Below are 14,657 nucleotides of genomic sequence, written 5' to 3' on the forward strand. Positions count from 1 at the left end.
AGCTCAGATCTGGGGGTCACTGGATTTTGTTCTTCCATCAATACTCTAGAGTAGTGGCCTTGGGAAAGTCACTAACCTTCTCAAGTTTAAATTCTTCTGCAGTAGTACGAGAATTCACTGTCTATGTCCTCCAGTGTTGGGGGGGGCAGTATGACCAGAGGTAAAGTGCCTGCTGGGGACCTCATTCTTAGTTCCCTCCAGTTGTTCCTTCCTGCTCGGCTCAGGATCACAAGGAAGGATGGAACCTGGGAATCACGCAGAGTGAATGATGTATGTCTGTTTTCCTCTTCTCCCATATTCACAGTGTGAAGACCCGGAGAACAGGAGGGTTGGTTGCTGCCCCCACTCCCTCATTAGGGTTTCAGCCAGGCCACTTTTCCACTTAGTCCCTTTAGGCCCGGATGTAGGTTGTCCCAGAGAAGGTTAGGCTTGTGACCCAGGCGGAGCCCGGGAATCTAACTGAGCATTTCAGCTGCCATCTCTGCTCCCAGCTTCACTGTGTCCAGAGTATTGACCCAGCAGGAAAAGGACATAGACCTGAATGCAGCCTGAGCCACGTCTGCCAAGCCAAGCTCATCCTCAGCCTTGCTACACACTCATGGCAGAGAAACCCAGTACTTGTTCACCCCTGAGATTTCACAAATAATGTAGCTGACTAGCTCAAGCAGTGACTAGGAACTTTATACGCTTAGTGCTCACATTCTACCAGGAAAACGAGCTGGCCACTTACCACACACCTTCCTCAAGACTGATGGCATTTATTAGCACACCATTTTAAAATGAGAAAACTGAGGGTCAGCAAGTTAAAGGAACATGTCCAAGGTCGCGGCTCTTAGGCAAGAGAGCCCACCTTGAATGCAGGCTTGCTTGCCAGCAAAGCCAATGTCTTATGCTCACATGCTTTCATGCAGGGCACTAGGAACAGAGCCAGGAACAGGCCCGTTCCCTGGATCATGGGTCCCCTTATCCCATGAGCGAAGCTCACCATTTTAATGCATGAATTTCCAGGAAAACACGTCACAGAGGCTAGGACATGACAAATTATAACTGAGCTGTTCATCTCTGGGAAGCAAAGGGAACAACCTTGAAGACACCTGAGACAACCTTGTCAATAAAGGCCAGGAATCACCTGTGCCTCACCACTGAGCACTAGACACTATGGCCATCGGCTTTCTCCTTAGCCACCTACTAACTGTGTGAGGTCATATGCCTGGAAAGATGGTGGCGCTCCCGGAAGAACTCATGGCAAATGGGGCAAGTGAGGACTTCCTCTCTCCGTTTCTTAGAATGCGGATCAGGGCCTACATGCTCCCTTTTGTGATGGGACCGCATGTGGAAGACCAGGTCAGCCGTCAGACGAAAGGCAAGGTTGCACTTTGCACACCAGTTCTGAGTGGACAAGCCTGGGGAGGAGAGTGTGGGGGGCAAAAGAGCCCGAGAGGCTGTGGCAGAAGGTGGTGAGGATGTGGGTACTTGCACCTGGGTGTGATCCAGCCATGGTGTGGGAGCCCCCTGGAAAGCATTGCAGAATAGAATGTTCTGTGACAACGTGTGTAATCTCCAGAAATCACCCATGACCTTGAAAGTTGACAGCTGAGCCCAACATGGGATGTCCACAGTGGTGATGAGTCCTGAGAGCTCCCATGGGCCCTCTGCATTTCCACTGGCCAGAAACATGTGGGAGCGCCTGGGTTTCTCTGCTGGGCGCTTGGCCGGCTTGCTGAAAGCGCTTCTCTGCTCACTCCGGGCTGCACCCGGCCATACTGAGCACACTGTGCCATCAACTGAGGCTCTGGGGAGATCCAAGAGTGGCTGCTGAGTGCCAAGCTGGCCTTCTGGGTCCTCTGGCTTCCTCTTCTGAGCCTCAATATCCCCTGGCCTCTCCTGGAGACATGGCAGCTCTGTGCATGCCTTACAGGCCAGAGGCCTGTCCAGTCGAGGCTTGGTCAATGCTGTCGACAGACTCAGTTCAGAACAGGCCACATCTTGGCCACTCTTACCTGCAGCAGCTCCAGAGTCCAGGTTTGTCTTCCTGAGCAGCCCTGACTGGACCTGCTCGGGTGCCATGAGCCTCCATCTTTTCTCAACTGAAGGACTCAGAGAAGCCCCTTTGCCCTCAGCCATGTGATCAGCAAGGCCTGACAGGCTAAGCAAGGTGGATGTTCCAGCAGCCATTCATCTAGAGGGCTTTGGAGTTCCAAAGGACCAGTCTCTACCCCCAGGAGGAGCTATGAGACTGGAAAGTCCCTAGTGAAGCCTGGACTGGATGCCTTTGACGACTCTCTGCAGAAAAAGAGAGCAACAGTGAGCAACACTGGTCATTCAGTGCCCCATGTAGGCTGACACCAGCCCAGCCCACTTTTTCCGGCCTTCCTTCACTGTCTGTGAGGTGGGAGCAGGATCATCTGAGGAGAAAGAGAGAAAGGATGAGCTCAGATAGTTTAGACTCCAGCGGTAGGTGGAGACAGGTGTCTGCCAGAAAGAGCGCTGGAGCACTGGCACCAGATGAATGTGCCACGACCCCTTGCAGGGAAAGGCAGGGAAGCCACAGAAACAGCTACTGTGGTTAACAAACCTGGCTCAGAACCACGGAAGCTGAAGAGGTAAGGAAGGGAGCCTGCTGTGAGGCAGAAAACAGGAGTTCCTGGACACCTGCCCACAAGCTGACCCTGTAGTCAAGAAGAAGGTACCATCAGCTCCGGTTCCAGGAGCTCTGTCTGGCCCTGACTGGTCCAGAGCCTGGGGGAAGCCACAGCATCAGGAGGCGGCATTTGGAAGGTTCATGGATTCGTTATCTTGGCTCCTATGGCATGCCTTTCCTTCCGTTTCCGACACTAGCAGCCCCTTCCTCCACATCACAACTCCAGCCTGCTTCCACTTGTGTTGATTCCTCTGGACCAATCTTGGATCCCTTATCCCTGCTTTCCCTACTTCCACCCAAGCCTTGCATGGTCAGGCCGCCTTTCCCTGTGGACCCTAGTCCAGCTGAGACCATCCAGTGGCCACTGCTTAGTTTTATGCACTTTTCCCCCTGCTTCAGTCCCTGATAGGGAGTGCTTTTTGTGGAGTCCTTTGGGAGTCAGGGGCTTGATAGAAAAGCCAGGGACAGGGGGAAGAAGGGTGGGTTTTTGTTATGAAGCCTCAGGACTGCTCCATAGAGACCTCACTTTCACCTCACCTAGATCTGGCTGTTCTCTGAGTCACAAAAGGAAAGCTGTGGAAGGGTCACAGTGCAAGTGGAAGGGAGGAACATGGGTAGCCACAGTGGGGCGCAGCAGCTGAGGACTAAAGCCCCAGAGTCCCGAGGGATGCCAGGGCAGGATCTCATGGACGTTCTTCCCACACTGTGGGAGCTAACCACCAAACACATGCTTAGAAGTGGCTTTTGCTCCCAATGGAGATTATAACTCAGCACCGTTTCCTTTGAGAACTGCAGATCTCCCCGAGTGTGCAGATCTGAGGGTCCCTAAGGAGCCTGCCCATCAAGCAAAGGAATGGCCTCCATCAGCACCCTGCCCTCCCCTGCCTTAGTCATCATATTGTCCAGCTGCAGCTCTAGGGACACCCTGGGCAGGATGGGTGTCATTTCTATTCTGCTGATGTCTTAGGCCCAGAAGAAAGAGCCTTTGCCACTCTCTACCCACAGAGGGCACCTAGATAAGTCATACAGCAAGCAATCAGAAGGTACTATCTGGACCAAAAGGTTCCTAAACCAGCCAAAAGGAAGGGAAGATTATTGCTTCTTGGGACAATAGAGTAAATATCTGATTGTTTTTGTACCTAGCATCTTCCCAGTCAAGTCCAGTTTCCAGTGTGTTCCTACTACCAGGGTTCTCCACTGCTACTCAGTCCCTGTCTTTCTCCAGTCCAGGTCTCCAGCCATCCTTCTGCTGGTGGGACCTACTCTGCCCCATATCCTAATGAATTCCTTCTCTGAGTCGGCCAAAGCTGATGTTTGCTACTTCAATCCAAAGCACTGTGACTGTCTAGAAGTGACAACCCCACCCAACTCTGAGGGCTTGCCTCCGGGACTCTATCAGGGAGGATGTCAACACAACACACACTCACATGTGCACACGTGTGAGCAAACACACACACAGAGGCTACGGCCCAGTGGCACCAGCAGCTCAGCATCATCCCTGCATCTGGGGCAGCCACTACCATATCAGCAGAACATAAACAGTGTCACCTGCCAGCTTGACTTCCCTGACAATTCTAATGTGTTTGCACCCACATTAACAGTTTTCCTTGCTGGTTGGCAGGCTGATTTTAATTCTTGTTGTCAGGTGTGCTAGGCCACTTCAGGTACTGAGAGGGACGGACACAGGGGCTTCTGTAGGTACAAGTGACCAGAGGGCTAGAGGAACACTTGGCAGGGTGGGTGTGGGCTGTGTCTGGCCCTTGCGTCACCCTGAGGCACAGTCCACTCTCCACCTGACCTTGTTCCTGTCTAGAGCTTGAGTCTCCCTGCTCGCCACTCACCAGACACACTCACTCTTGACTCGTCCTGCACCTAAACCCACTCACTTCCCCTCTACCCATTTCAACTGTCTACTTGTCCCAAACCATTGGGCATCCACCGGTGAACTGGCTTCTGACTGTGCCCGGAGGTGCCATGGTTTAGAGGGAACAGCACACTATGGGGGAAACGCATAGGAAGCAATGCCATCAGCTCTCTGAAGGTGGCCTTCAGCACTCCCCTCTCTCCATTGGCCCAGCCATCTGGTTCTAAAACTAGGAAACAGAACCTAACCATCTCCCTCCACAGTGCTGGCAGAACCACAGTGCTGACTGGACCAGTATTCTAGAGTTTTCATCATTGGAAAAACTTACCCTGAGCCAGAGTGACTCAGAAGTGACCAGGCTCCATCCTCACTGGGACTCAGGCTTCTTGGGCAGCTGCATCATCTCTCTGCCTTCCGCCTCCCTGTGCAGGGAGCACACAGCACATGCATCTCCCACCTGCCCCTTTCCTTCAGAAGTCCCCAGAGAGATTCAACCAGCATCAGCTTTTTGAGGGAGTTAAAATATAGAAGTTACCCAAAGTGCACGAAAAGGGAGCCTCGACACTGTCTCCTCTGACAAAAGCTTTTGAACAGCTGCTATGGAAAAAAAAAAAAAAAAAAAAAAAAAAGCAAACACAGTCCCCTCCTCTGTGTGGTTCTTGGTCCCCAGGTCCCTCATTATACTGTGTGCTGATGGGACAAAATGGATCACCTCAACATCCTTTCTAAACCACAGCTTCAGTGGGGCTGCTTCTAGCATCAGGCATCATATTGCCCAGTGTTTTGAGTGCAGAGGTGACAACAGCCACAGGGTAACCCTGGGCAAAGCAACCAGCCCTTCAGAGCCCCAGGTTTCTACTATGAAATGGGCTAAAAACATCTCCACAGTTCAGCCCTGATCTCCCAGATGTAACTAATTGGATAAATTGCTCCTCTCTTTCTCAAATAATAGCAAGTCTGTTTGAATCCCCACCAGTGAGTTTCTATTCCATGAGCTCACGCAGACACACATACACAGTCACACAGGCACATTCGCACACACAAACACACTTTACACACACACTTAACACACAAATATACATATATTTTCACACAAACACACACTAATACACATATGCTCCCAAAAACATATTCATACACATTTATATGAACACTCCCACAATACACTAAAACACACAAGTCCTCTGTCTCTTCTCTAATCGCAGATACTTCTCCAAAGTCAGCTGGATCCAGATAATGTTATACCCAAGGGTGTTCATGAACCTGCCTCAAAATTCCCTAATCTTACTGCACTCACTTCCAGCTCTGCAGAGGCCCCATGATGCCCCTTCATGGTCCAGGCAGCATTGTCCAACCAGGGACAGCTAATCCCGGGAATCAGAACTTTCAGTGGCATGCAAGAAGATGTGACCACCCTCTTCTCAGGGACATGCAGGGCAGAAAGGTGGTCACCAGGATGCTTCATTATATAAAAAGTAAAGTGGTGGTAACCTACTGTTTAAGTGTGTATAGACAAACAACTCTGTGTATTTGATTTCACTTAATTTTCACAAAACCTATGCAGTGCATTGTGTTTCTCAACCCAACATTTATTGCCAACCTATCCCCATGTCTTTTTGCTCAACTACACAGGGCAGCTTTTGACACCATTGTGAATCTGGAGAATGCCAGCTATTGAATTAGATAGCCTATCCAACCATATGCCCTATCAAAGCCATCAACCTAATCCTTAATAAGGGGGGGGGAGAAAAGGGGGAAATGAATAAATGATAATGAGGATAAAGAGAAAGGAGAAATGGAGCAGACATAAGCAAACTAATAACTAAGCAGAGGACAGTTCAAAGAAGAGTGTGTATATATGTGTGACTTATGTGTGTGTGCTTATATGAGGGTGTACAAGTATTAGAGTGTGCATTTGTCTGTACATGCCTTTGTATATGGTTGTGTGCATGTGTACATGAACATGTGGAATCATTGCCTGCCTCCCTGAGACTACCTCTGGCTCACAAATCAGCATTGCTTGGGGTTAATCGTGCAGGCAAGTGCACGGGATTTCCTATATGGCCCATCTCAGGTCCTACTCCCACATCTATCCTCCATGAAAACTGCCAGATGGAAGCCTCTCAAGATGGAATATAGTGTGAGGCTGCTATGGCTTGCTCCTGCGGAAACGCTGCTGCCTCCATGTGCTCTGTAGGGACTCCCAGCCCTCCCTTTAACAGCGCTATCTTTCCCAGGGCCAAAGCTAGGCTTCCAGGTCTCATTCCGCTGCATCTGCATCCCCTCATCCCTGTGCCTCCCAGATGGTCACCGCAGATGTGGGGGCTCATCTCCAAGCCACTCCACATCCCAACCACAGAGTTCTGTGGGGCAGAAGCCTGACCAATCCCACGGCACCCGGCACTTTTCCCTTCTCACCTGCACCCCCACCACCCTGTGTGCCTGTGGACTCACTCCCCGTGCAGCTGTTTTCTGGGCAAAGTGGAACTGCCCCTTCCCCTTTCTCCTCCCACAGACACCAGCTGCCCTAGGCAGTGATGGATCTGTGCAGTCCTTGTTCCTTGCTCTGGACCCCGTATAAAAAGACTCTTTGTTGTTCTGGGCTGTCCTCAATGGCCTCAGTTCATCCTGGGCTCTCCATCCTGACTCTCTTTAGGGGTCCTCGTCACTCCATCATTGTATGTGTTCCACCAAAAGGCTTTTCTTATCATCCTTGGCTCTTTTCACCACAAGGCACCCCTCTGAATTGCACAAATGTGGTTCAGAACTACTCCATGTTCTTCTAACTGATAAAAAAAAAAAAATAGAAGAAATTCCAAGACCCTCCCACCATCCTCAGAGACCTCAGATCACGTGACGATTCTATGATCCGGAGTGCTTTCTGACACCAGGATCCCCCAATCAACAAGATAGATATCTTACCATGGCCCATCTTCCCTGCCACAGTAGACACTTCTCCCTGTAGCTCCTGTCAGGGTACTGCTATTGACCAACACAGCAAGTGCTACATTCTGAGAGATCAATCTATTTCCAGTCTTGTTATTCCTGCTTGAATACAAACTATAGACTCATCATTCCAATGTCTAAGAGGCTCTGGTTACATTCTCCCATTCACCCTTGCTGTTCCAGCTACTGTGGAGCCCCACATTCACATCATAAAGGTCAAGTGCATAGGTTCCAGGGTCAGAAGACCTGGACTTCATCATTCTTTGCCATTATCCACACTAGGACCTCTATTTTCCTATCTATAAAAGGGAATATTTGGGCACTCCATCTCACCGTATTGTCCTAAAGATTGGTTAGATCAGCATGTCTAAAGTGCCAAGGAACCTGGCTCACCACTCAGTTTGAAGACAAACTGTTGTCATGCTTATCACAAAGGGACAGTCACCTCATGGCCAACTTTCCATGACTTGTGAACTCAAAGAAACAAGCACGCAGTGGTGCTAAATGAATAATCAAGTAGCCAGGTCATTTCTTTCCTTTTTCTCCTGTATACAGACAATAAGATCTTATTAAACAACTGGATGCCTCAGAGTTCTGAAGTCCTCTTAACACTGTATCAATTCCTGTGGATCTGAGTTGCAGCTCAGAAACAAGTTCTGCTCCATGACACCATAATACCTGCTAGATTGTAGCCTGTATTTGCTTTTCTTCTCAGTTGAAACAAAACAAGGCATGAAACACTCCCAGTGTATCTAGTCTTTTCACATCCCTAGTCTCTGGAGTCTTCCCAGACCCTTTTGGAAGATTCCAGAATGTAATCATGCATTAACACCTTCTGTATAAGAATGATAACCACCGGGCCGTGGTGGCACACGCCTTTAATCCCAGCACTCGGGAGGCAGAGGCAGGTGGATCTTTGTGAGTTCGAGGCCAGCCTGGTCTACAGAGCAAGTTCCAGGAAAGGCGCAAAGCTACACAGAGAAACACTGTCTCGAAAAACCAAAAAAAAAAAAAAAAAGAATGATAACCACTTGAGTTTTTCTGTGGGGAATGCTTATATTTCTAGGCATCTCCTAGTTCCTGGAATATTAGAAACATTGGAAACATAAAAGCTTTCCAGGCTTTTGTAGAGAAGCAGAGCTTTTTTTGTTTTGTTTTGTTTTGTTTTGTTTTGTTTTGTTTGAGACAGGGTTTCTCTGTGTAGCTTTGCACCTTTCCTGGAACTCATTTGGTAGCCCAGGCTGGCCTCAAACTCACAGAGATCCGCCTGGCTCTGCTTCCCGAGTGCTGGAATTAAAAGCGTGTGCCACCACCGCCCGGCTAAGAAGCAGAGCTTTTGAGTGGGCTTCCTAACCAGTTCCTAGAGTTTTCATGTCCAGCTAAAGCTCCAGTCTTCTAGACCAAAGCTGTTTGAATACAAGCAAAGTCAGTTCCCAGGACTACAGTAAGGCTACACTTAGTACTAACCCAGCTTGGCCATGTGGACTCACATAAAGGTAGATGACATATCCTCACCCTTCCATCCCCAGGAATTTTCAGAAACAGGGCCAATGAACTCAGAGAACAAAAACAGTGCTCCATAGGGGTTCTACTAGGTGAATTCAGGGTTAGCTATGGTCGAACATGGCCAGGACACCAGAGCAAGGAGCCACACTCCAATAAACATCATTAACCAGCCAATAAGTAGTGTTATCTGGGGTGATATTTCTGCTAGAACCTGTGGGGTTGAATTGGCCCCAAGGACTCAGATTCTAAGACATAGCTTGCATTGCGGTTTCAGCCTAGCCACTCACTAGGCACATGACCCAGGTCAACCACTCAGGATGTTAATCACATTATAAATAAAACTGGAATAGTGATTTTTAGTTCAGGGTGCTTCTAATTGGACTAAACAGGGTGTGTGTATAAGATAAGCTTCAATAAAGGAAGCTCTTGTTCTTGGTACTACCAGAAAGGAAGAGCAGGTGTCCCACCCCAGCCAGGTTTCACCTCCAGGGCAGCATTCACAGGATAAAGTACCTGGCTTATCTACCAGGCTGTTCAACAGAGACCCTTTTATATTCAAGCAGTAGCATCATCTAAAGAGAGAAGGGCAGTGACATTTTTATAAAGATACAGACTGTGTAATGAAGGAAAATAAAATTTAAAACATTGAAACTCAAGACTTTGCTTCGTATACTTTTTTAGCAGCTTATCTGTTTTAAATATGAGCCGCCATCTCCTGGATTTCTGAAGAAGAAATCTGCCAAACAAAACTGCCATGCAATTCCAAATCAGCTGAGAAGCATCCCTTTCACCAGCGCCATTACCAGTTCTGACTCACTGGAGCCAGTGGTTGGATGACTCACAGGACAACTGAGCTCTCCAGTGCAGAGCACAGTCTCCCAAACCCCAGCTCCCAGCACATGCGTATTAACTGTTCAGAATTCCTTAGTATAGCATTGCAAACTCTTCAGCTAACCACGCCGCAACCCTCATTGACCAGATGCTACTTCTGCCCACTTATTGACAAGCTTCCTTTTCTGCATCCGTGAAAAGTTAAGCTGGCAGAATTATCATTAAAGGCACAATAAGCTACAAGGTCAATTTAAATTGTTCCAAAGAAGACAAGGCTGCAAACTTTAATTGGTGATTAACATCTTTGAAAACAAGCAAGTTAGTGTATGTTTTGTATGTGCTTTTAAATATACAGATCATAAATATCATTAAACATGAAATCGTGTCTTTGTCAAGACTAAATCTTTAACAAAGCAATAAACATTGCTTCAGTAGACATGCTGTACCTGGTTCCCTAACAATTTAAGCAGGCTAGCTTTCCTAGATTTCTTGTCTTTAAAATGTATCTAAGGTAATCTTTGAGGGTAACATGAAATATTTTCACATTTGTTCTTCAACCTCATGTAGACAAAAACGTACCCAGCCCTGGGCTCCCATTGTCTTCCTACAATCCAGCCTGGAACACCACCCCCTCTGTGCCCCAGAACCTGACAGCACAGCTTGCCCAGAACGCACGCATGGTTGGAGCTGTCCCCTAAATGCTACTCCAAGGATCGGCTTTCCTGGTGTGCTGTCTGTACCTATTAGAGAAGAAAACGATGTCAAGAAACGGACGCAGCATCTCATCAAAACCAGGTATTTTCTTTCTGCTCACCCGAAAAACTCGGACATTTATGTATTTTTCCACAACAGGCATTGAGTTACGTTTCCAGATCTTTGTAAATATTTGTTGGAGAACACATCTGGGATCGGGTCATGGTTCTTACCATGGCACTCAGCACAAGCCCTGTTGAGAATAATAGAGTATAGGGATATCACACACACACACACACACACACACACACACACACACACACACACACACACACGTCATGTCTAGGAGAAAAACCAGACAGAATTGTATGCAAAAAAGAAGTGGGGGCAGCGGGAAGAAAAGAGGAGGAAGAGAAGATTTTTTTAAAAAAGGAAAGAAAACGGGAGTGCAAGGAGGAATCACCAATAAAGATGAACCCTACAAAAAAGAAAGAAAGTGAGAAGAGAGAGGCTTGGGAAGAGACAAGAGGATGGGCCCCCAGAGAGTGGACTGGACTGGAGAAAGATGTAGGAGTTGGCCACAGGGGGGAGGGAAATCCCGCCCTCAGAGCTAAGGCAGACTTGAGAATTCTGCCCGGGAAAAGGCCACAGGAAGGAGAAGCATCTGTCTCCCTCTCCTGCTCGCCAGTCTATCCAGTAGGACCGCGGGGCGCGTCTCACCTGGGCTCTCGGCAGCATCAGCGAGGCCGGCGGGTACCAGCTGCGGGGTGGCTAGCCTGCCTGCGCGGCTGAACTTGGCTGCGGAAGGAGCCCACGGGAGTCCAGGCCCCGCCTCGGGGGCGGGACCTTCAGGTCCCTAGCCCACAGGGTCCCCACCCCTGGCCCTTCTAGGCTGAGGAGGCACCAGGGACCTAGATCCCAAGCTCCACTCTGCCGAGCCAACGTCTCCCACCTCGCCCGCAGGCTCCGGAGCCTGACTGGCAGCCAGGAGCTCCAGGCTCAGTCCTGCTGTGCTTGGAAGTGATGTCTTCTGTCACCTCTGAGCTGTTGGACAGTGCACTTCAACGTCTAGGCTCTTGAACCCTCCTGGCCCTGACCGCGGTGGCAGTTTGGTGGCGTGCAGGCTGCCTGAGTTGCCCAAGGACCCCTGTCTGCGCTCAAATCGCTTTCCGCTAACCTCCAGGAAAAGCCGCCTGAGCTGCAGCTGCGGTTTCACAGCGCCCTCCTGGCCTTCGCTGGAGTAACCAGCTGCCTCCCTGCCTTTCCAAGTTGTGGATGGCAGCAAGGTCCCTGCCTGTCATCAATCAGCAGGTGTACCTGGAAGGAGGGCAGAGTGAGGCAGAGGGAGGGTCCCTGTGAGCGAGATGGCTGAGAATGGGTGTCCATAAGGCCATGTCCTGCAGGACCAGGGATTTTTCAGGGAAGATGGGGGTAGAGCTGAGGCAGGGTGGTGCTTGGCCCGTTGGAGCACTCTTGTGTGTGGGAGGGCGCTGCTGTTTGAACCTTGGTCGCTAATCATCTGGAAGTGGGTAGGGAAAGGAGACTCCTTCTGGGCTGAAAGGAAAACCCACCCAGCTCCCCAGCTGCTTCCCTCACTCATTCATTGACACAATTGTTCTGAGGCCAGTGGGGATCCAGGATGCACAGAGATAAACAGAGGACTCTCTGGAGCCTTTCCCCGGGTTTGGGGAGTCTGTTATCAAAGTAAATGGGAGGTGGGTAAGGTTGGAGCTGCACATCCCTCAGAATCATGGGGCTTAGTCAATGATCTATTGCTGTGTAGAGACATCGTAACCATGGCTACTCCTATAAAGGAAACATTTAGTTGGGGGCTTTCTTACAGTTTCAGAGCTTCAGTCCATTATTATCATGGAGGGGAGCATGCTGGCATGCAGGCAGGTGCTGGAGCAGTAGCTGAGAGCTACATCCTGGTCCTCAGGCAGAGAGAGAGGCTCTGAGCTTGGCACGGGCTTTTGAAATCTCAAAGCCCACCCCCAATGACACACTTCCTCCAACAAGGCCACACCTCCTAATCCTTCTAATACTTTCAAATAGTTCCACTCCCTGGTGACTAAGCACTCACATATATGAGCCTATGGGAGCCATTCTTATTTAAACCACCACAGTGATGTTCCCACAGCACATTTTATTTGTTAATAGAAAGGAGAATAACAATTAGGCACTTGACCAAAGCTCCAAGCACCCACACAGGCAATCATCAAGGTCAGAGAAATACATTTTAGAAGCCACTAAGCTCAAAACATGGATTACCCAGGAAACGTTGACTGTCAACTAGCCACACATTGCTCATGAACATCAGGCTGTAAGATCTTTGGGTGCCTTGGAAAACAATATACATATTTACAATTAGTGTCCACCTGCAGTACTGCTCGGGAGTGAGCACAAAATGAAGATAGCTTCAGAGGTGCAAAGCCACCAATGTCGGTGGAAAAGCTAAGGAGTGCAAAGGAGCTGAAAACGTGCTAAACTGGGTGAATGATACACATCAGCACCAATTTGTAAAGTTCTTTGAAAGGGAAGGAGGGAAGGAAAAAGGACTGGAGAAGAAGAAATAGGGTTCTGGCTGCAAGAACATTGTGACCAGGACAGAAGGGAATCTCAAGTTACTAGCATGGGCCTGCTTCCAGATTGCTGGGCCCAGCCATTGGCTAGTAGAAGCCTGGGAGGTGGTCTCCTTGATGGGGATGTGTCATAGAGTATGGGAATGGGGTAGGTTCTAGTAATACTCCATTCCAGTTACACACACACACACACACACACACACACACACAGGTGTGGGGGGGATATCTGAATGGTGACATTAAATCACACACACACACACACACACACACACACACACACACACATAAAATTGAAAGCTTTAATCCATACATATAATTATGTGTCTGAGGAAAAAAATTACTCAAAACAACACACACCAAAATTTTAAATATTCTATGAAAAAAGAAATGGGGTTTGTAACCCAAAAAGTTTATGTTAACTGAAAAGGAAATAAATGAGCTAGAAATCTAACCAAATGTATTAGAAAATGAATAGCAAAATAAATCTCAAGAAACTCAAAAGGAGTGATTTAAAAAGAACCATATATGTTAAATAAAAACAAAAGTACAGTAGATCTTCACAGCCTGGACTCCAGAAGTTTCTATCATTGCAAAGGTCCAAGGCAGAACTAACACCAATAGACACAGGGCAGAAGCCATGTCAGATCACCAAGACCTCCATTTCGTCCCGGACAAGCAAATGCCTACCCAGTCCAGCCTCCAAATGACTCTTGGGGAGCAACAGTCGCTCTTCTTGTCACTGTACCATCATCATAGAAGCTCAGGGACCCCCAGTTTCTACAGAACAGGTCAGACCAGTGTGATCAGACCCCATATCACAGCCCTGTGTGGCTGCCTTACTTCCTGAAGGCCAGGAGGCCACTGTAGGGCTTCTGGGTGCTGTACATGATCCTGGCCCCATCTGGGTCTTTGATACTGCTCAGCGCACTGGCTCCAGGGACTGTCTTCTCAGCCCTCTGGGCAGCCCACCAGGGCCTCCACAGAGACTGCTAATGCCGCTGTGGCTTCTCCCTGCTGCTCAGAGCATCTTGCCTTTGCTGCCCTAAGCATTTGATTGCTGCCCATCCCAACAGGAGCCTAATCTGTCTAGGTGTCGAGCTGGGTAGAGTGGACTGGCCCTTAGGCCCTTCCTGGCTGTCAAGGGAGAGAATGTAGACTGGAAAGAGTGGCCTGGATTTTTTCCTTCCTGAGCAAGCTGAACCACAGCAGTAGTGCAGCCAATAGAAGGTTAAGGAAGTCCTGGCTGGCCTCCGAGAACTTTCTTCACCTGTGTCAGCATCCACCCAACACCCCAGGCCGTTGGTGTCCTGGGCGGGGTGCACACAGGATGCTGAAGGCATCTGTTGGTGACAAGACAGAGGCTTTCTGGTCAGGTCTCCTTCGGCTACCCTTGGTGTATCTCCTCTCACCTTTCTCCTTCTTCTTGGAAATCATGGTCCTAGGCTTCAGCTCCCAAGCCAGGCCAGTAATCTTCCCTTTGAAAGAGAATTCCATCCTCTGCTTAGCCCAGGGACAACCATCTGAGAAGCCTGAACAGATCTTGACTCATCAATGGCTAAGTTAGCACAGGTGGGAAGGGGGAGGGTGAGCTTTT

General features: G+C 49.0%; 1 protein-coding gene across 1 annotated transcript; it reads right to left on the reverse strand.

Moving 5' to 3' along the window:
- Positions 1-1,188: 1,188 nt before the first annotated feature.
- Positions 1,189-2,175, reverse strand: Znf488 (zinc finger protein 488). Its single transcript, XM_059273711.1, has one exon. It carries the CDS (start codon positions 2,173-2,175, stop codon positions 1,189-1,191), a length of 987 nt encoding a protein of 328 aa, XP_059129694.1.
- Positions 2,176-14,657: the final 12,482 nt, after the last annotated feature.

This window comes from Peromyscus eremicus, chromosome 9 (assembly GCF_949786415.1).
Source record: "Peromyscus eremicus chromosome 9, PerEre_H2_v1, whole genome shotgun sequence".
Classification (NCBI taxonomy): domain Eukaryota; kingdom Metazoa; phylum Chordata; class Mammalia; order Rodentia; family Cricetidae; genus Peromyscus; species Peromyscus eremicus.

What these genes read in the sequence shown, in the direction of transcription:
- Znf488 (XM_059273711.1), bottom strand. Translation starts at nt 2,175, where the DNA reads ATGGCTGCTGGAACATCCACCTTGCTTAGCCTGTCAGGCCTTGCTGAT.